The 20,776-nt window shown below is 37.6% G+C and overlaps 2 protein-coding genes across 2 annotated transcripts; one reads left to right on the top strand and one right to left on the bottom strand.

The window, feature by feature from the left end:
• The first annotated feature begins 3,897 nt into the window (after positions 1 to 3,897).
• LOC118594123 (olfactory receptor 183) lies at positions 3,898 to 4,830 on the top strand. Its single transcript, XM_036203939.1, has one exon. It carries the CDS (start codon positions 3,901 to 3,903, stop codon positions 4,828 to 4,830), a length of 930 nt encoding a protein of 309 aa, XP_036059832.1. The 5' UTR covers positions 3,898 to 3,900.
• A 10,556-nt stretch (positions 4,831 to 15,386) lies between these two features.
• LOC118594187 (olfactory receptor 5H2-like) lies at positions 15,387 to 16,316 on the bottom strand. The gene has a single exon (XM_036204033.1). The coding sequence runs from the start codon at positions 16,314 to 16,316 to the stop codon at positions 15,387 to 15,389; it is 930 nt and encodes a 309-aa protein (XP_036059926.1).
• Between the last annotated feature and the right edge of the window lie 4,460 nt (positions 16,317 to 20,776).

The raw sequence follows: 20,776 nt of genomic DNA on the forward strand, positions 1-20,776 counted from the left end.
GGTGCTTTCTCTTGTACTCAGAAAATTATGAAAAAACCCTGACTAATAAAGGAGATTAACTTGACTGACAATTTTGATGAACGTTAGGGTCAAGGTAAACATGTACACCCCGCATCCAGTGCCTTTTTCTTTGCACATATTCAGTCTATTCTACACATTTCTTTTTATTCCTTTGACCTTTCAGCACTCGCCCACATATCCCTGTTCTTCCCTGACTATTTTATTCCTTCCTGTTGCTTTTTTTTCAACTCATTGCAAATTGTCTTCCAAATTTTCCTGTCCCATTTATCAATACCCTTATCAATCCTCAGAAACTCTTATTAACATGGTCAGCTGTAAAATGAGTTATATTAACTTGAGGCAGAATGTGAATTCTTATTGCTCCCAACATTAGAGTGCCTTCTTCCATCCCCCATACTCCCATGCTATTTGGTCTCTGATGGACTTGAATTCTATCACATTAAAGTTGTTCCCATCAAAGTCTCTAAAATTTTCTTAATTCTTTGCACTCAAATAGTTCCATTAATTTCCTGTCCTACTAGAGCATTAATTTTGTCACCAAGCTTTGATTTTTAAATATTTATTTATTTATTGAGGATCCACCTATTCTTATAACCACAAATGTTGGATTTTGAGCTTCCAGGCTACTGGCATCATTTTTATGCTCAATATTTTTTTCTAGAGTCTCTTTGAATTTTTTCCTTAATCTAGGATATAAGGTTAGGATACTGAGCAATTTAATTAAACAGTGTTGAGGAATGAGATTAAAAACGAATGGAAACAGAAAAGCAAGGCAGCCTAATAGTAGCCCAAACTGTTGTCTAAAACTCTTTAAATAAGAGCTTTTGCCACTACTGCTGACTCCAGATACCCCATGCCAGTCAGACAACGCCATTGGTGTAGTGCACAGGTCTTAATATGGTTGCCTTGTTTGCTGTCAAGATCTCTGTAGCTGAAGTTTTCCCCAGTCCTGCCCAGCTCCATGGACCCAGCAGCTGCTTATAAAATAATAATTCAGAAGCTTACATTAATTAAAAATGCTTGGCCATTAGCTCAGGCTTTCCACTGACTAGCTCTTACACTTAAACTCATCCCATTTCTGTTAATCTATATGTTACTACGTGTTCTGTGACTTTACCTTTCTCTGTCCTTTGTCTCACTAAGTATTTGAAAGTATGTGTATGTGTATGTGGTCTGAGTGGAAAAACATCCATCAAATCTCCTCATTCTCTTTCTAGGTAAGAGAGACACAAGAGTTTGTAGCCTTTTGGACTTCTTGAGTGAATGGAAACCTCTGATTAGCAAATATTCATGATTTAGAAAGTGATTCATATATGTCTATCTAATAAATGAAATCTAGCCACAGTACAGTCTCTTTAATATTACCTCCTCAGTATCCTGTCTTTTTCTTCACACTTCTTTCCTTATAGTCTCTAAGGAACAGTTACCCATAACTCTGCTTCCAACTGCCCTAATTGCACCAAGTCATTGCTTGCTTTAGGGTTTAATAGAGATATGGACCAAAGTATATTCCACTTGGATGCTGAGCAGATGGTCCTTCCTGGAATTTTTTTCATTTGTTATTTTTTCCTCGTATTGAAAATATTTTTTTCTCATATAATACATTCTGATTATGATTTCCCCTCCCTCTACTCCTCAGATTTCCCCCGACTTCCCTTCCCATTCGGTTTCTTGCTTCTGTCTCTCATTGGACAAGAAGAGGCTTCTAAGAGATAACTACAAAACATAACATTATAAAATATATTAAGATAAAACAAAAACCATCACATCAAAGTTGTAAAAGGCAAACCACCAGAAGGAAAATAATGTAAGATGGGACATTAGAATCAAAGATCCACTCCTTCTCACACTCAGGAATACCATAAAAACATTAAACTGGAAGCCATAACACGTGGGCAGACCTGGTGCACACAGTGCAGGCCCTTTGCATGCTGTGTTCAGTTTCTGTGAGTTCATTAGAACTTTTCTCATGTTGATTTAGAAAGCCCCTTTCTAGGGATCCTCCAACCCCTATGGCTCTTTCTGTCTCCTTTTCCAAGGATTTCCTGATCTCTAAGGGGAAGAATTGAATGTCGACATCCCATTTAGAGTTGAATGTTCCAGGCAGTTCTCATTTTCTTTTGAGGGCCACTGATCCAGCCATCAAGTGATTTACCTCCCCTTCTCTACCAGTCTTTCATTTTTATTATGTAACCAAACCTTAGTTATCATATATGCTAAATGCTTTTGAGCCTGTGTAATCATCAACCCATCAGGGCAATTGCCTTTAATGGCAATATAGATTAGGCAATAATTACATTGGCTTCTGCAAAGGAATATTTATAGAGTATATATTCCTAATGCATTTTTGTATACTGAATCTATTGGTACAGTAGTGCTTAATGACCTTCATTTGATATAAAACATCTTTCTGGCCTACCAATAAGGTAAATTTATTTGGGAATCTTACAATTTTAGTTGTGTCTTGGTTAGTATCTGTCAGTCCAACATTTTTTCTTAATAGATTTTTTTGTGTCTTGCAAATATTTATTTAAAAGTGTATCTGTAAATATCATTCAACATCTTGTGAATTTTTTTATATATTATATTTGTGTTTTAATTTTACACATCAGCCATGGGTTCCCCTATCCTCCCCCCTCCTGCCCCACCCCCACCTTCCCCCCATCCCTTCCCCTCCATTCCCATCTCCTCCAGGGACAAGACTCCCCTGGGGATTCATTTAAACCTGGTGGATTCAGTACAGGTAGGTCCAGTCCCCTCCTTCCAGGCTGAGCAAAGTGTCCCTGTGTAAGCCCAAGGTTACAAACAGCCAGCTCATGCACTAAGGACAGGTCCAGGTCCCATTGCCTGGGTGCCCCCCAAACAGTTCAAGCTATTCAATTGTCTCACTTATCCAGAGGGCCTGTTCCAGCTGTGGGCTCCTCAGCCTTTGGTTCATAATTCATGTGCTTCCTTTCATTTGGCTATTTGTCCCTATGCTTTTCCAATCTTGGTCTCAACAATTCACACTCTTAGAGTCCCTCCTCTTTCTCAACAATTGGACTCCTGGAGCTCCACCTGGGGCCTGGCCGAGGATCTATGAGATCTACATGAACAACCTGGACGACAGTGGGAGACATCTTGTGAATTTTATTAGAAGCCTCTTCCTAAGGGATAAATACAAATTCCTTTACAAGGCAGTCAATATTGTTTAAAATCCAGTACATTCAAAAGGTTTTCTTGCCGGGCGGTGGTGGCACATGCCTTAATCCCAGCACTTGATAGGCAGAGGCAGGCAGATCTGTGAGTTCGAGGCCAGCCTGGGCTACAGAGTAAATTCCAGGAAAGGCTCAAAGCTACACAGAGAAACCCTGTCTTGGAAAACAAAACAAAACAACAACAAAAGGTTTTCTTATTTTCATGTATCACATCCAAGACACAAAATTTCCAGTATAAAGTATGTTTAGCACTTACTGTATCACAGGCTTAGAAGGACTTTCTTTTACTGTTAATCTGTTACTACCTGCTGATTATCACATAGAATCAATTAAAAAATTGTCATTCTTCACCAGGCGGTGGTGGCTCATGCCATTATTCCCAGTACTCAGGAAGCACAGCCAGGTGGATCTCTGTGAGTTTGAGGCCAGCCTGATCTACAGAGTGATTTCCAGGACAGGTATCAAAATGATACAGAGAAACCCTCTCTCGAAAAAAAACAAAAAACATTGTCATTCTTAATTTCCAGAGTATTCTTTCTGTTGTAGTATTACTCAGATTATGAGAAAACTGTTATACATTATCTCGTCTGTAGATGCTCCTTCAAATATTTACATGAATCCCTCCCAGTGACTACTGTCTTACACTCATTAAATCTAATTTCAGGAGACATTCAATGACGACATGGAAAAGGAGAATGAAACAGTATGGACAGAATTTATTCTCACAGGTCTCACATGCCAACCGCAGTGGAAAATCCTTCTGTTCCTAGTGTTCTTGGTAATATACCTCATGACCATTATGGGGAACCTTGGTCTTATCACTCTTATCTGGAATGACCCTCGACTTCACATCCCCATGTACTTATTCCTTAGTAACTTAGCTTTAGTAGATACTTGGTTATCATCCACAGTGACACCAAAGATGCTATTCAATCTTTTGGACAAGGGCAAGGTGATTTCTGTCTCTGAATGCATGGTACAATTCTTTTCCTTTGCAATAAGTGTGACCACAGAATGTTTTCTCTTGGCAGCAATGGCTTATGACCGCTATGCAGCTATATGCAATCCTTTGCTTTACCCAGTAATTATGACCAATAGACTATGCATTCGTCTATTAGTTTTATCATTTGTTGGTGGCTTTCTTCATGCTGTTATTCATGAGAGCTTTCTATTCAGACTAACCTTCTGTAATTCCAACATACTATATCACTTCTACTGTGATGTTATACCACTGTTGAAAATTTCCTGTACTGACCCTTCTTTGAATTATCTGATAATTTTCATTTTCTCTGGTTCAATACAAGTGTTTACCATTATGACAGTTTTTATCTCTTACACATTTGTTCTTGTTACTATTTTAAAAAAGAAGTCTGACAAGGGTGTAAGGAAAGCCTTCTCCACCTGTGGAGCCCACCTTCTATCTGTGTGCTTGTACTTTGGACCTCTTCTCTTCATGTATGTGCACCCGGCATCTTCAGAAGTAGATGATCAAGACATGATCCTTTCTCTGTTTTACACAGTTATAATCCCTGTATTAAATCCAATTATCTATAGCCTCAGAAATAAGCAAGTCATAGATTCTCTGAAAAAAATGTTGAAAATAACAGTTTAAATATCATTAATATCTGTTAATATTATTAAAATTCATAATATTGCATAAGTAAATGTGGATTTTGAAATTATAAATGATATAATAGATTATTGAATTGAATTTGTATATTTTATTATCTTCTTAATACAGTGGTAAATACACCTGTACTTATTGATAAACATATATGAAAACTTTAGTAAGTTGTTCTTATATCGGAATAAAGCAGGAAGAAAGGAAATGCTTTTGTTTCATTTTATTATGTTATGCATATACTAAGTATCATAATCATTTTATTTCTGCCCAAAACACTTGAGTATGATAGAGAGAAAATTCTGTTATCACACCTGAAAATCATGAGACATTTATTCTACGTTGTTGGCAGTTTTGTGTGTGATTTCATTGAAGAAAATCTCTGGAATACTCAGAGCCATCCAATGTCTTTCCTGACATATTTGATGTGAAATGGTGAATTTCACTTGATGAAGAAATTCATGTATACATTACATATGAATAAACAAATATTTGAACATAGGCAAACACACTAATGAAAATGCAGTCAAAGCCATGAGGGTAAAGGAAGCCAATTTGAAGATGTTCTTAGATTGTTGCACTTCTTGAAATAAGACAAGAAGTGATTTATTTCTCTGAACAATCCACAGGTTGACTCATTACGAATGTAGGTAGATTGAAGAACCAAATAATATACACCTAGGGGAAAAAAGAAAGAGAAGTGGCATAAGGGGAAGGAAATACTTTCATTCTTCCTGCAATAACACAAACCCTGAGTTCACAAAGAACACACTATATTTTTAAGTAACATCCAAATTTAGTGATATGACTTGTACACACAGGGAGCTTTGAACAAAAATGACTTAAATTCAAGTTGTGGTGAGAGGATCTGATAACAAAGCACATACTAGGTGGCTAGGAATAAAAATTCCTTGATATTAGAGGTACTTTATCCATACTTTTTAAACATAAGATACGATCCATCTACAGATCAAACCTTACTATCCATCTCTCAAAAATGGCATCACATACATTTTCACACTGAAACTGATATTTTCATACTCAAGACCATTTGCCTGTGTATCTGTAATAGTTTAATTGTTCATTTCTTCCATCATGTTCTCCCTGTCTTCATTCCTAAACATCACTACCAGGCGATTCTTCAAATAGCTCTCATGTGAAATCATATTCCTTTTCAGTAACTTTCAATGTATTGCCATTGCTACCAGATTATATGCTCACATCATACAGGTTACTCTGACCTGTATAAGCCACTTGTTCAGGAATATATACAGATGATTATATATGTATATATATGCATATAGAAACACAGATGCAAATATATACAATCATTTTTCTTAACTTGTTCATGTATCATTATTTGGATTTCTTACCAAGAAATATTTGATTTAATGTTTCAATTTCTTCCCCTACACTTTTCTTACTGAAACCTATTTTATAGATATGATAAGAAATGCTTTGGGGGACATAATTTCCTTATGTCTAAGAAATGCTTTTGCTTCTATGACTTGTTTGTCAACATCAAATCCCACCTTCTCCATCTGCCCCTATCTTCATATACAGCACTAATGGTCTGTTTTCTTTGAGATTTGTCTCCAGTATTACATCTTCCATGATGTATTTTCAGATTTCCCCAAAGAGGATAAGGATGTTCAGTAATTCATAACATTTAGCAATTTATATTGGAGGAAAATATCCTCCTTTAGCCAAACTCAATCTTAGATAAAATCATTGGAATTACAAAAGACCTTTTATATTATAACTGAGATATATTACTGTTCTTTGCATCTATTCTCTCTTTACACACACACACACACACACACACACACACACACACACACACACACCACCTTATAGACATATGTATATATAACATCATGGTTTGTATCTGTCAGACCTTAAATAAAAATTTGTGAACTATGTTACACCCAAATGATCTTTTTCAAGACAGGGTTTCTCTGTGTAGCTTTGCGCCTTTCCTGGAACTTGCTTTGGAGACCAGGCTGGCCTCGAACTCACAGAGATCCACCTGCCTCTGCCTCCTGAGTGCTGGGATTACAGGCGTGCACCACCACCGTCCGGTTCAAATGATCTTAATGACAGTGTATCAGGTCCAGAAAGTATCCACATTCCTTTTTCAGTTTTTATTACTTGTGTATTGTTTATTCATTTCTACTGGTGTATAATGTTCACATTGTATTGATGGTTTTCTGACAATTTCTGCTTGTCAGTTCATTGCTATAACATAAGGACAAAACTGATAATATAACCAACTAGAATCTATTTCTCCTGCTATTAAGGTCTATGCATCTGATTTTCCTTTACTTGAGATGGTAAACACTAAATGTAAGTATATAAACACTATATATAATCTGCAAGCAGTTTCTTTACTTTGGATGTATACAAAAGTAGAGGTTGGGGCCCATTCAGAAACGAATATGTCCTCTGTATCATTGTCGTGAATGTATCAATTTTATAGATTTCAGTATTCTGATTTTTCATTGGCTCAATTTCATTACTTTATGCCTATCACTCATCCAAACCACTCATCCTCAGTTACAAGCCTTTCTTCCCTTCCCTTATTCCTTTATGTATATACATTTCATTATTTCAAGTGAGAAATAAGAGTAATGTTAAAATGCATTTTTGTTGGGGCTGGAGAGATAGCTCAATGCTTAAGAGCACTGGCTGCTCTTCTAGATGACCTGGTTACAGTTCCTAGCATTTACATGGCAGCTCACAACTGTCTATAGCTCCAGGAGATTTGACACCACCACATAGCTATACATTCATGAAATACAGCAATGAACATAAAAAGTAAATTTTTAAAAAATAAATTATAAAAATGAATTTTTGCTAAACTTATTTTTGACATAATACACATAAACCTTTGAAAAGTTTTCATTAGGTTGTTGAGACTTTCTATTGGTGTTTTGCCATGGAAATATTATGAACACTCCAAGGGATATCTTGAACCAAAAACAATCTCTTAACAATGTCTTTCCTGTGAAATAGTATTCATATTACTTTTGGAAAAGGAATAAGCACTCTAGTCAACACAATCCCTCCTTCCCTTATATGTGGTTCAGAAGAAAAATAAGACATAAGGGACAAGATCAGTTGAATCATTGTACTGTCTAAAGCAGTGATTCTCAACCTTCCTAATGTTGTGACACTTTAGTACAGTTCCTCATGGTGTGGTGACCCCTCAATCATAAAATCAATTTTGTTACTACTTGATAACTGTAATTTTGCTATTGTTCTGAATCATAATGTAAATATCTGATATGCTTGATATCTGATATATAACCCTTATGAAAGGGTCATTTGACCTCTAAAGGGGTCTCTACACACAAGTTAAGAACAGCTGGCCTACAGGAAACATTTATTCTTCAGAAGTTAAGTTATCTAGGCAAACATTGCAAAAGTTTCCATTAAAAGGAAAGAATTTTTGTTAATGTGTGTATTTTGCTTTCTATTTCTTAATTTTGCCCCATGAATCCTTGTTACTGATTAAATAACTACATATGTAATTGTTGCTATATAATACAAGCAAAATACTGCCACAGGGTGCAATCAGTCTGTTTTGTTGAGGCTACCATCCTACAAATAATGACATGGAGACTTTTTAATTATGAAAGCTTTTTATTAAACCAATCACAAGGTGCCTTTCACACAGTGTGATTAAATATCCTGCAACAACAGGTCAGACCACTGTAGAAAATTCTTAATTAGTGGGAGCAAGGCTACTATAGAAAGTCCTCATTCAAGAATAAAATGCCATATGGCAGGGCTACTGAAGGAATTTCAGTACTAGATAAATGCCCAGCAGTGTTGTTATGGTGATGAAGCAACAATTGACATCCACAAATGTTAGACTAGGTGGTATATGATTTACACCTCTTGGGGTCTTCATACCTGAATACAAGTGCTGATAGTTATGATCAGTAATTGTAGGAATCCAGAAACACCTGCTTAACCTCTGTAACAGTGTGTCAAGATGCAAGACATGCTGTATAAAAGGAGTAGTTTTTAAGACACTTTTATTCAAAAATTTTTCATGTGATATATTTTGATCATGTTTCTCTTTTCTCATATTCTTTCCAGATCCTCTCTACATCCCTACTAACACAACCTTAAGTTCTTTGTCTCTCCTCCTCTCTGTCTCTCAAAAAAAAAAAATAAAAAAGAAACAAAAACTAAACAAGCAACCAAAAACCAGATAACACAATCCCCCTCATGCAAAAACACAAAATCAATCAATCAAACAAACAAACAAGCGAACACAATGTCAAAAAAAAAAAAAAAAAAAGCCCAAACAAAGCAGAAAGGAAACAAAATGTCCACAAAAATTCCACCGAGTTTCTTTGTGTTGGCCAGCTACCCCCAAGCTTGAGGCCTCTCCTGGGATATGCTTCATATGCCTAGTGAGACTCCAATGAAGAAAACCACTGAAGTAGCACAGCACCACAATGATGCCTAATGGCATGTTGTTATATCCACAGATCAATGCCTTGCTCAACTATAGCGAGAGAGCTTCTCTCCAGGTGTCACCAAGCCCCTGCGGTCCCACAACCCATGTATAAAATAATCACTCAGACATTTATATTACTTATAAACTGTATGGCCATGGCAGGCTTCTTGTTATCTACTTCTTCTATCTTAAATTAACCCATTTCTATTCATCTATAACTTGCCGCGTGGCTCATGGCTTACCTGTACCTTACATCTCCCTTGTCATGGCAGTGGCTGGCAGCTCTCTCTCTCTGCCTCTGCCTTCCACTTCCCAGACTTCTCTGTTTGTCCCACCTATACTTCCTGCCTAGCTACTGGACAATCAGTGTTTTATTTTAACCAATCAGAGCAACACATTTGACATACTTGAACATCGCATGGCACTCAACCCACGTTAGAGAAGCTTTTAGTTTCAGTAGATGGGAATCAATAGTGGATATTGTGCAAAAAATAAGAGAATTTGGAGCACTAAGTCCTCAGTGAGATTTCTTCCTCAAACCCCTCTGCTCAAGGCTCAGAAATCTATGTAGAAGGGGAATCAGGGCTGTAAGAGCCAGAGGTGATGGGTGACTCCAAGGAAACAGTGTCTTCAGCATACAAGATACCAATGCACATATGAACTCACAGGGACTGTGGCAGCATGCACATGTCCTGCACAGGTTCAGGCCAGATGGGGTCCTGGCACTGAGAAAAGGAATTCGACACAGGATTCCACTTCTAGTCATGAGGCTCTCTGCACCTGATAGCCATTGCTAAAGGGAAAATCTGTCTTCTCCCATGGTGTCTCCCTGCATATATCAGTCACATTCCAGGAAAGGCTCCATGTCCAAGAGTAGTTGTTCAACACAAATGGAACTCAATGATATTTTTGTAAATATTTTGTTTCATTTTGCTTTGTTTAGGCATTTTCCTCCTATTGGTCTTTTGCTTGTTGTAGTTAATAGTACTAGGTTTTCCCCTAGGCCTCTGACCACTTTAGCAGTGTCTGGTATGGATTCCATCTCTGGGAGTGAGCCTGGTATCACACCAAAGAATGGTTGGCTAGCCAATAAAGCCTGTGCTGTTATGTCTTACAATATTGTAAGACATATTACACGTATGTTTTGTAGGCAGGTTGCTGTAGTAGGTCACAGGGGTTCTGACTGTGTAATACTGATTATTACTTTTCTCATCCAGTAGCATGCAAAGTACGGTCCAGCACTTTGAGTGCTAGTCAGTAGGAGTGAAGCTAGTTAGGCACCAGCTCAACGTCTCTGTGTTCCATAACATAAGTAAGTGCTATGTTCAGCGATAGGGCTTTATCTTCTGGTTGTGGGGAGTAACCAGTAGCCTTGACAATAGCTTGTAATGTTTAGACATTTCCACGGGGCTCCTTTATCAACAATTCAACAATATGTGACACATTCCTAACACTGGAGGTTTTCCTTTCATATATATCTCTATTATTAGATGCTCCCACAGCAGTAGCTTTCCATATGGTTTTTCAAATGACTTCTAATATTAGTTGTCTTTGCTCGTATTCTGTGTTTTAACCCTCTGTTTCATGTCCTTATTTAATCATCCTATTGTTTACCTTTTTGCTCTCTATAATGTTATATTCTATTTTCCCTTTCTTGGTACCTGATCTCTTTGGTTATTTAGACTGTAGCATGCATGTAAAAATCTGAAAAGCTAACATCCACATATAAGAGAATACCAAAATTGCAAAAGGGTAATTTTTAACCTTGGGATTTAATGTTGCCTTTTCCAGTTGGTTTTGTACATTCTCTTTCTGTCTCTGTCTATCATATGTATATGTCTCTCTCTCTATTGTACGTCTCTGTGGGGGGGGCATATTTCTTGTGAAAGTACCTGCAGATGCTATGTGTTCATAACTGATGGAATTTTCTTTGACAGCAGCTTACATAGCTATGTTCTAACACAGTGAATGCTAGTCAGCAGGAAGAAAGATTCTAGATCATTTCCAGCATGATTTCTGTGTGTCACATCTCCAAGGTTTATTATGTTGTCATTAACAGATTCTTACCCTTTGGTTTTGGTGAGTTGTCAAGAACAGCTTCCACTATTGTTTTGGAAGTTTCTGTGGATTCATTGACCATAGCATCCTAGTGGAGATCAGAGGACATCTTTTGAGAATTGGCTTTCTCCCAACATGTGAATCATGTTTATACTTTTCTTCATTATTGAATATCTTCTATTTCTTTTAGCATTTATGATTCTCAGACCTTTGAACTTTGACTGTAATATATATTGTTGACTCTGTAAATGTCAGACATTGAAGCACACTGCAGGTTTTCTCAGACTAGCAGGTTATATGTACACTGCGTATCATAGAACTTCACAAGTTTCATAATCATGTGAACTAACATAATACCATTTTAGGTAGGTAGGCAGCTAGATGTAGATAGATGCATAAATAGCATAAAAAGCACAATGGAAGGAACGATGAGTGGATCGATGGAGGTATAACCACATATGTATATTTATTATACTATATAATAAATTGTATTCCTTCTGTTCTCTGAAAATCTTTGAAATTATAATTTCTCACTGCAAATTGGGTAGATTTCTTTCATTCTCTTAAAAATAGAGAGAAGCACTCAGCTCAGGTAATTGAAGGATACTCATGGGCCAGCCTGGGTCCTCACAGTCCTGGCTGGCCAAAGGCATCCATCGGCCAGTTTTGAGCCACTTGGCACAGACAAGTGAAGGACACCCACAAGCCAGCCTATGTCCTCACAGGATGGGCTGGTTGAATACATCCACAAATCCATCCAATGCTATGTAGGTAGGTGTCTTTATGATGAGCAAATATATGGTGGAGAAATGGGAGAGAGGATGAAGCAGAATGGTGGAGAGAGGTAGAATGGAAGAACTGAAGGATGTAAGGAAAGGCTAATGTGGGTGGCCAGAGTGATGTCTGGGCCCAGGCTGCTGTCAAGGACCATGTCTTGAGTCATGCTCCTATTTCAGTGAGGGTTTATGTTGACATCTGTGACTGATGTTGCCACTAAAGCCCACAAGGATGCTCAGGGTCTGGGCAGCCACCTGTGTCCATATTGATGTCTGAGGGCCATGCAGCCATTAGGGCCAAAGCAATCTGGGTGACCTGTACTACCACCAGGGTAATGGTGACATCTGGGCCCAAGCTGTTGCGTAGGGCCATGTCTGGGTCCATGGTTCTGCTGCAGCTGTGGCCTGTGTTGATGTTCATGGCTCTTGTTATCTAAGGTGGACATAGGAACCATGTGTGTTGAAAGCAGAGGGCTTTGGTGAACCAGCCCCACCTTCAATAGTCTTAGGATAGCTGGCCCTGCCCCTTGCTAGGCATTGCAGCAGGAGAGCTGGCTCTGCCCCTCATTGGAGAGCTGGCCTCTGCACTTGGAAGGGATGGTCCCACCCCTCACCATGGGAGTGGGATAACTTGTCTTGAGGGCATGGGTCTAGGAGAGCTGACTCTGACCCTCACCTGAGAGGGTGGATCCAGTGGCCTGGACTGACCAGCTCTGCTACCACCCAGACCCATATCCTGGGCCTTGTCTTGCCTCACCATAACATCTGCTCTATATATGACCTACTAGAGAGTGTGAAGGGTCAGGTAGACTCGGAATGGTAACCACAGGATCCCCATGACTTGGGGCAACAGCAGGATATCTGAGATGATGGTGTGCTAGAGGCCATAGGCCTTAAACCAGACCAACAACTCATTGAAATGAACATTTGCAGGTGGGGCTGATAGGACAAAAGGGTATACTGTGTGACACCCTGCAACTTTGAATGAAGAGGTGTTGGAGAGGCAGGAAAGACAGAGGAGTGAGGTGGGCTTTTTGTTTGCTTTTAGTTTATCTCTGGGGGGAGTTCTTCTGGGGAGATGTTGCAGGGGTGAGGGGCAGATATGGAGGGACTGGGAGGTGAGCAGGATTGGGGTGCATGATGTGAAATTCCCAAAGAATCAATGAAGAATTATGTTATATATAAATAAAATAGAGGGAAATTTACTGTCACTATTATCTGTTCCTTTTAAATACAGGTCTTATGCCAGGTACCTTCTCTCTTTATTATTACAGTAAATAAATATTTTGTGTAGAATTTATTTGAAAATCATATTCCAAACTTTGCAATTAAATATCCATTAGGTAATACATATACATTTGATTATTTTTTAAACTGAAAACATCATTTTCAAATATCAGCTATATAGAGTACACACTTTATATTTCCAAATATTTCATGAAACTTTTATAGCAAGCATAAGAATTAAACCATGCTAATGGTGAATTTCAAGAGAGTACAAGAGCTGGGTTGTTCAGAGGATGAATCCAAACAGAGAAATGTCTAGATCAGGAATGTGTAAGGCCAGGTTTTAGAGGGCTCTGGATTACTTGGAGGACTCAGTGCTTTTCCTGGCCTCTCAAGAACATAACATCTAGAACTTTGCTTATTTTCTTGTATTCTCCAAATGACCGTTACACACTATGACATCATTTCATCATAGCATTGTTTGAAATGTTGTAAAATGAGTCTAAAATACATCATTGTAAATGACACATTTCACCAACCTTTAAATATCACTGATTTCTTCACCTTTATAACGTCATGGCTCTTTATAGGTTCGTGCTTTTCTTTTGGATTCTGGAGAATCAAGATAGCCCCCCTTCCAGTTGTGCCAGACTCTTCATTACTGACTCACACCCTCTGGGTCATTTAGAGTAACCTGATGTCTTCAAATTAATAGAGATCATCAGATTGCCCAAGAAAAAAAGAAGCAAATCTGGACAGACTTGCAGAAGGTGCTGGCATCTGTGAAAGGAAGGCATTGGCTTCTCCCTCCTCAGGAATGCCTTCAATAACAACATATTCTGCTACCTCCTCAGGAATGCCTTCAATAACAACATATTCTGCTAGTTCATGCTGCTTTCACTCTTTAGTTCTGTCAGACTTTTTCCACATTTTCTGTCTCTTTCCCTGAGTGATACGTGAGCCCAGTCCCTATGCAAACTTTACTAATTGCCTAATCAAGTGATACAAGATATGCTTTATTAATAAGTTCATTCATTATATTAAATATTAGACTCATGTTCTTTAGGATAGGACACCTTTTGGAATGATCTTTGTAACATGCCACCTACCCATGCTCTAGACTTCCCTGGATTTTAGTATGTGTTTTTTGCTTGATATTGTTTGCATTTATTGTAATTCCAACTTATCTAAGTCATTATCCCTCATTACTCCTGGACAATATTTGATAACCAACTCCTTGTATATAGTCTTGTATTAGGTTAGAACTTTCTTATATAGACAAAAGGGGAGATATAGTGGATAGCCATCCCAGCATTGGCCTGGAAGTTCCAACCCCCATTGAGGCTTCAGTAATGGTCATGCCCACAAGGCAGGGCAGAGGAGAAAGCAGAAGACCCAGGATCGAGAGGAGGTTTCCCTCTTGGTTCTGGGACGCTGACGCAGGAGTTAGACCAAGCAGAGTTCTCCAGAGAACACCACTGGACTGCGTGATACCTTTGCCAGACCCTACAACCTCTCTCTTCATTTGTAAGTTACCCCACAAAATAAACCTCCCTTTTAACTAAAAAAAAAAGTTCATTCATGCAATCACCTGTGTTCAGCTACAGAGCCTTACTGCTACTGTGCAGTGAATGAGATATTCCTTAGTCTCAGGCTATGAAATTGTATCAATGAAAAGACATAATATTTAACACTTAAGTGCAGACCAGAGAATGTACATTATTTTGCATTTAATATATTCAGAATACCAAATCAAAGATCAGGCAAACATATAAAATATCCTCACTTAGTTTCCCATTTAATCATCATGGTATGCAGTGGATAGTTAATTAAATTTCATTATAAATTTTGCAGGGTATATAGAAATAAAATAATTAGCTAGTTACTAATGATGAGCCTTAAAAGTGAGGATTTTTTTTTGCAAAAAAAAGTTTCAGCCTATATCAGGAAATATCCAAATTTAACCTCCCTAAATGTGTCCATTGTGTTAAAAAGAAAGTATTTGATGAGATCTAAACATTTCTCCTTAATTTCTTTCTAACAGAATCCATAACTTGCTTATTTCTTAGACTGTAGATAATTGGGTTCAACACAGGAATTATGACTGTGTAAAATAGGGAGTCGATCATATTCTCATCATCTGCTTGTCTAGAGGCAGGACGCACATACATGAAGAGAAGGGGACCATAATACAAAGACACAGATAGGAGATGAGCTCCACAGGTGGAGAAGGCTTTCTTTACACCTTTGAAAGATTTATTCTGTAAGATTACAAAGAGAATACATGTGTAAGAGACTAAGACAGTTACCATGGTGGAAACCTGAACAGTACCAGCCAAAGCAAACACCAACAGAAAGCTAATGGAAGGATCCGAACAGGAAATCTTTAAAAAAGGCATAACATCACAGTAAAAGTGATGTATTACATTGGAATTACAGAAAGTTAGTCTGACTAAAAAGACTTCATGAATTAAGGCATGAAGAAAACCGCCTACAAATGACAAAATTACTAGTTGGAAACATAGTCTATTGGTCATAATCATTGGATAAATTAAAGGTTTGCATATAGCTACATAGCGATCATAAGCCATTGAAGTCAAGAGGAAGCACTCTACACTTGCACTGAAGGCAAAGGAGAAAAATTGTAACAGGCATTCAGGGAGAGAGATCTTTGTGATTTCAAATGACAAGGTGATCAATAACTTAGGTGTCACTGTAGATGATAACCAACTATCCACAAAGGCTAAATTGCTGAGGAATAAGTACATGGGGATGTGAAGGTGAGGATCACACCAGATGAGGGTGATCAGACTGAAGTTCCCCACAATGGTGACAAGGTAGATCACCAAAAATGCCAGGAAGAGGGGGACTTTCCACTGTGGTTGGTGTGTGAGTCCTTCTAGGACAAATTCTGTCAGCAGTGTTACATTCTCCATGTCCATGTTCTTCAGGGATGTCTCCTGAAATGGATATAAAAGAGGATTCCTTACTTATGAGTGAACATTGTTGGAGGAGCCTTGAAATAAAACTATGCATTTATATGACTACCCTCTCTATTCATCATATGACAATTTATGGAAATTAGGGAGAGTTGAGTGAATACCCTGTCTCTATGCATTAGACAAAATGTTTTGTAAGTATCCTCAAAAGTTTCCATAAATCTTGCACATACCAGTAATGATTTTCCTTCTTCGGTCTGTTTCTAAACATTCACTGAGCTGAGGTAATTTCATTTTTTTTCTCCAATAGTTTCCTTTTAGAAAATTACTGAGTAACTTTGTGAAGCCAAGAAAACAAGCTACATAAATAACCAGTAATTACAGTGATTAAGTAAGTGTTAGTTGGGCTGGGCTTTGTTCTATGCAATAACAAATCACAACATAATTTAAAGTTCTAAATTTTATTTTTGATCAAAAATGGTAGAAACAGTGACAGACTTTTTCTGTGTATTTTCTGATACATAGGCACACGTGTGTGTTTGTGTGACATAATTATTATCTGAAATAGATGAAAATTTAAGAACTAACTTTGACTTGCAAGTTAAATTTTTTATTTGAACATTTAATTGAAAGAAAATCTTTTTCTGATTCTGATCTTTTAATCAGAACCAAACAAGAAGTATATTCTATAAGAAAATTATGAGTGTATTTTAAAATGAGTTTTAAATTAATATTTTTGTTACTTATACATTATTTCATAAGGTCTTTACTGGTAGGTTCACAATTAATTAAAAATCATTTAAGGAATTTGAATCTTCTAGCGATGTATTTTGCTTTTCTGGAGGCACACAGAAAATTCTTGAATAGCTTCCCATTCCCACTTACTTATTTCGACATCTTTTCAGCAAAATTTTAAGCTATGAATTAAACAAACATTTTACTTTCTTTATAAACAATGTGAATAATATAGAAATCATTTTTCTTACTCATATATCTTGAAAGAACTCAAAGAGAAGATTAAAGGTCTTTCTTAGGTTGCATAAAGTAGAAAAATCCAGTGCTAACACAGAAGTGAGAAAAGTATATGCAGCAATGTTTCCATCTTTATCCATCTTGGAGGCTGCGTGTCTCAAACTGAGGAAATGTTGGGTATATAAAATGTTTTCAAAACAAGAGCTCACCAATTGGACAAGAACATGCCCTTGTCCAAAGACAAAAGCATAGAAAAGTAAATTATCCAAGGGATCAGGGGAAGTCCCTTTAGGACACTGCTCTCCTGGGTGTTGCAGAGTTGAACCATCCACAGAGAAGCTCAGACAGTTCCGTTGGGTTTTATAGCCTCTGGAATCACAGACTTCAGGTCACTGCAGGTAGTTTTATATAAAAAAAAAATTGATATTGTCCTAAACCACTCTATCTTTTAATTCAGGTGATACTTCCGATATGTTTAGGCAAACTTTGGTTTATATATAAAATATGCTCTCTGTACTTCAAGTTCAATTGCTATGTCTGAGCTAATCAAGACATGATTTTAGTAAGACCAAAGATCTGGACTTTTCAGGAGCCAATTATAACTGAATTGGTCATGATAATTGTGGCTCAAACTATAGGCCTCCACGTAGTTCCACCAGTGTTAACTGAAATCTAATGGGAAATTAAATGAGGTAACTGTCATAGAGAAGGAGAAAAGCAAAAACAAAAACAAAAGGCCTCCATAGGAGGTGGCTAGAACTCTATCTCCCAATATAAATGCCTCTGAGCTTCTGTGATAGCCTGATAAAATGCCAAATTTCCTTCAGTAACTAGGTTTGGAGCTCAGGAATCTTCTTTTGTGGTACGGTGATCCTGTGTACGTTAGCCAAACACAGTCATAATTAGATAGCTTTGAACACTGCTAAAACTACAAGATGTAAATGTGGAGTATAATTTAACTCTGCCCCCATTTGTGTGTGCATGCCTTTATTGGGCCCATTTATTACTTCCTGTCAGTAGTTTTTGTTTTACTTAGTATAGATAGATAGTTCCACTTGGTTTGGGTTCTACTTTCTTGGAGTATAGTTTTCTTTCATTTTATTTCCATTCTGTGTATGTCTTTTCATGTGCTACTGAGAGCAATTTGTTGGGCCTGTTGATCATTCAATCAGCCAGTTCCTGTCTTAGAAGTGCGGGCCATGACCATTTTCTTTATTCAGAAGGAATAGACTAATTTCTTTTGTATTGTTTTCCTTCTCTTGGTTTTCAGTCATTTGCATTTTTATTTTTTCCCACACCACCTCCTTCTCCTCACTCATCTCATAATTGTACTAGTGTGTGCGGATTAATCATGGTTGACTCCTAATTTTCTTTATCTCTGTTCTTAGTAAGATTTTTGTTTCTTTCCTGTGTTCTTGTTATCAAATCTGTAATGCTTCCTTATCCCTGTGTAGACTTGGTTTAATTATCTTCTGGATTGCTGGTTTCATGGTCATGAATCTAATATATGATTGTAGGAGTAAGATTTCATTTCTCTAATCCTTACAACAAATATTTTGGATATGTTTATCTGGGTTGGTAGTTACTTTATTTCTGTTATTTTCTTGATTGATTCTTATTCTTTCACAATTTGATGCATGTATATAATGTGTTCTGACCACCTCCTCTCCCACATCCTCCTTTACTCCCAGCCCCGCTTATTGTTTTCCTTTTGGTTTGCTTTTGGGACCCGTTTAGTGTAACCAGGACCATCTCTGTGAGCATAGGATTAGAGCTATTCACTGGAGCCTTATAGACTCACCAGAAGCTGCACAGTTGAAGGAAATGGTTGCTTCCTCTCCTTTAATCCATTTTTCATGACTGGAAATTCATCATGCCATACCATTGTGACCTTTAGAGTTCATACTGAAAAACTATGCCGGCATTCTTGTGGATTTGCCTGAAAACAGACTTCACACATGTCTCTTGCAGCTTTCGGTTTTTTTTTTTTTTTTTCTGAACACTTGTGTGATAGTTTGAATGAGAATGGCCTCCATAGGTTTATATTTTTGAACACTCGGTCCCCAGTTGGTAGAATTGTTTGGGAAGGACTAGGAGGTGTGATCTTGGTGTAGGAATTGTGTCACTGGAGGCCAGCTGCCCCAGTAGATGTTTATGGACTCTAGCCCTCTAACACTGTAAGCCCCAAAAGTATAGGCAGCAGGGCTTGTGTACTGATTCATTTAGAGGCTACATTTCCCCAGCTGAGGAGGTATTTCATGTATAAATATACCTTCAAAGCAAGACCTCCTCAACTGGACAATGGTGTGCTCTTACCAAAAGACAGAGGCATGAAGAAATCAATTCCCCCAGAGACTCTATTTGCAAGTCCCTTTAGGACAGTGACTACTCTCCTAGGCATTGTAGAGTTGGACCATCCACAGAGAAGCTCCAAACAGTTCCACTGGGTTTTTGCAGCCTTTGAAATCATAAACATGACCTGACTGCACATCATGTGTTTTAATATGCATATTATTTTACATTTTTCTGGCTTTCTACCTCAGGGTAGAATTTAGAAGACTTGAGAAATTTTCACTTATATATAAAATGTATTTTCTTTATGCTTTGACTTGTGTAGCTTTCAGCTAGTCTAAGCATGATTTCAGTAAGGCCAAACATCTAGATATCCTTCTGGTATCAAGCCCAGATGGATCCGACTCCACCAGGTCAAGCTGACATCTAATGGGAAATTGTACTAATGAATGTCAAGGGGAAGGAGAAGGTCAAGAAAAAAGACAAAGTAGCTCAATGAGAAGTGTCTAGAACTCTGCCTTCCAAACATGATTAGCACCAAGCTTCTAAGGCAGCCTACTGAAAAAATGCAGATTCTGTTTTAGGAGTAGGGTTGGGCTCAGAAACCTTCCTTTGTGATATGGTGATCCTGTGGACACTGGCCAAGCACATTCAAACTAGAAAGCCCTGAACATTCATTAAACCAGTTGCAAATACAAATGTAAACCAGTTGCACTTCTTAGGAAGAGATATGTGGGCAGCTGCACGATATTTTCAGGGTAGGTCAGTAACTGTGTGGCTCCAGTGTAGGGAAAAGTCTGTCAAAATTTCATATGACGGTAAAAAAGTGCAGAATTTCCCTTGGGTATCAGCAGAATTTTCCATAAATATTCAATGAAAACAAACAGCTCAATTTACTTATTGCTGCATTTATTTACATTTGAAATTTACATAGTCATCTGTAACTCCTGACACAGTAAAATATTTTTGTTTGTTTAATGTAAAGTAAGTAAAGTACTTTAATTTAAAGCAAGTAAAAAACCAAATGGTGTTTTATTTTTTTAAAGACTTATTTTTTTAAAGACTAATTTTTTAATTGCCAAATCAAGACCATTTCCTTTGTAATGTGCCTCTTTTGTTCAGTTAAATCCATACAAACTTAAGTCTCCCATTTTATCCTTTAGCTTTCTGACTTATGGAGTTATATGAACTGACTGCCT

Source organism: Onychomys torridus, chromosome 12 (assembly GCF_903995425.1).
Source record: "Onychomys torridus chromosome 12, mOncTor1.1, whole genome shotgun sequence".
Taxonomy (NCBI): domain Eukaryota; kingdom Metazoa; phylum Chordata; class Mammalia; order Rodentia; family Cricetidae; genus Onychomys; species Onychomys torridus.

Bases quoted from the DNA above. Each gene is read 5' to 3' on its own strand.
- LOC118594123 (XM_036203939.1), top strand. From the start codon at position 3,901: ATGGAAAAGGAGAATGAAACAGTATGGACAGAATTTATTCTCACAGGT.
- LOC118594187 (XM_036204033.1), bottom strand. From the start codon at position 16,316: ATGGACATGGAGAATGTAACACTGCTGACAGAATTTGTCCTAGAAGGA.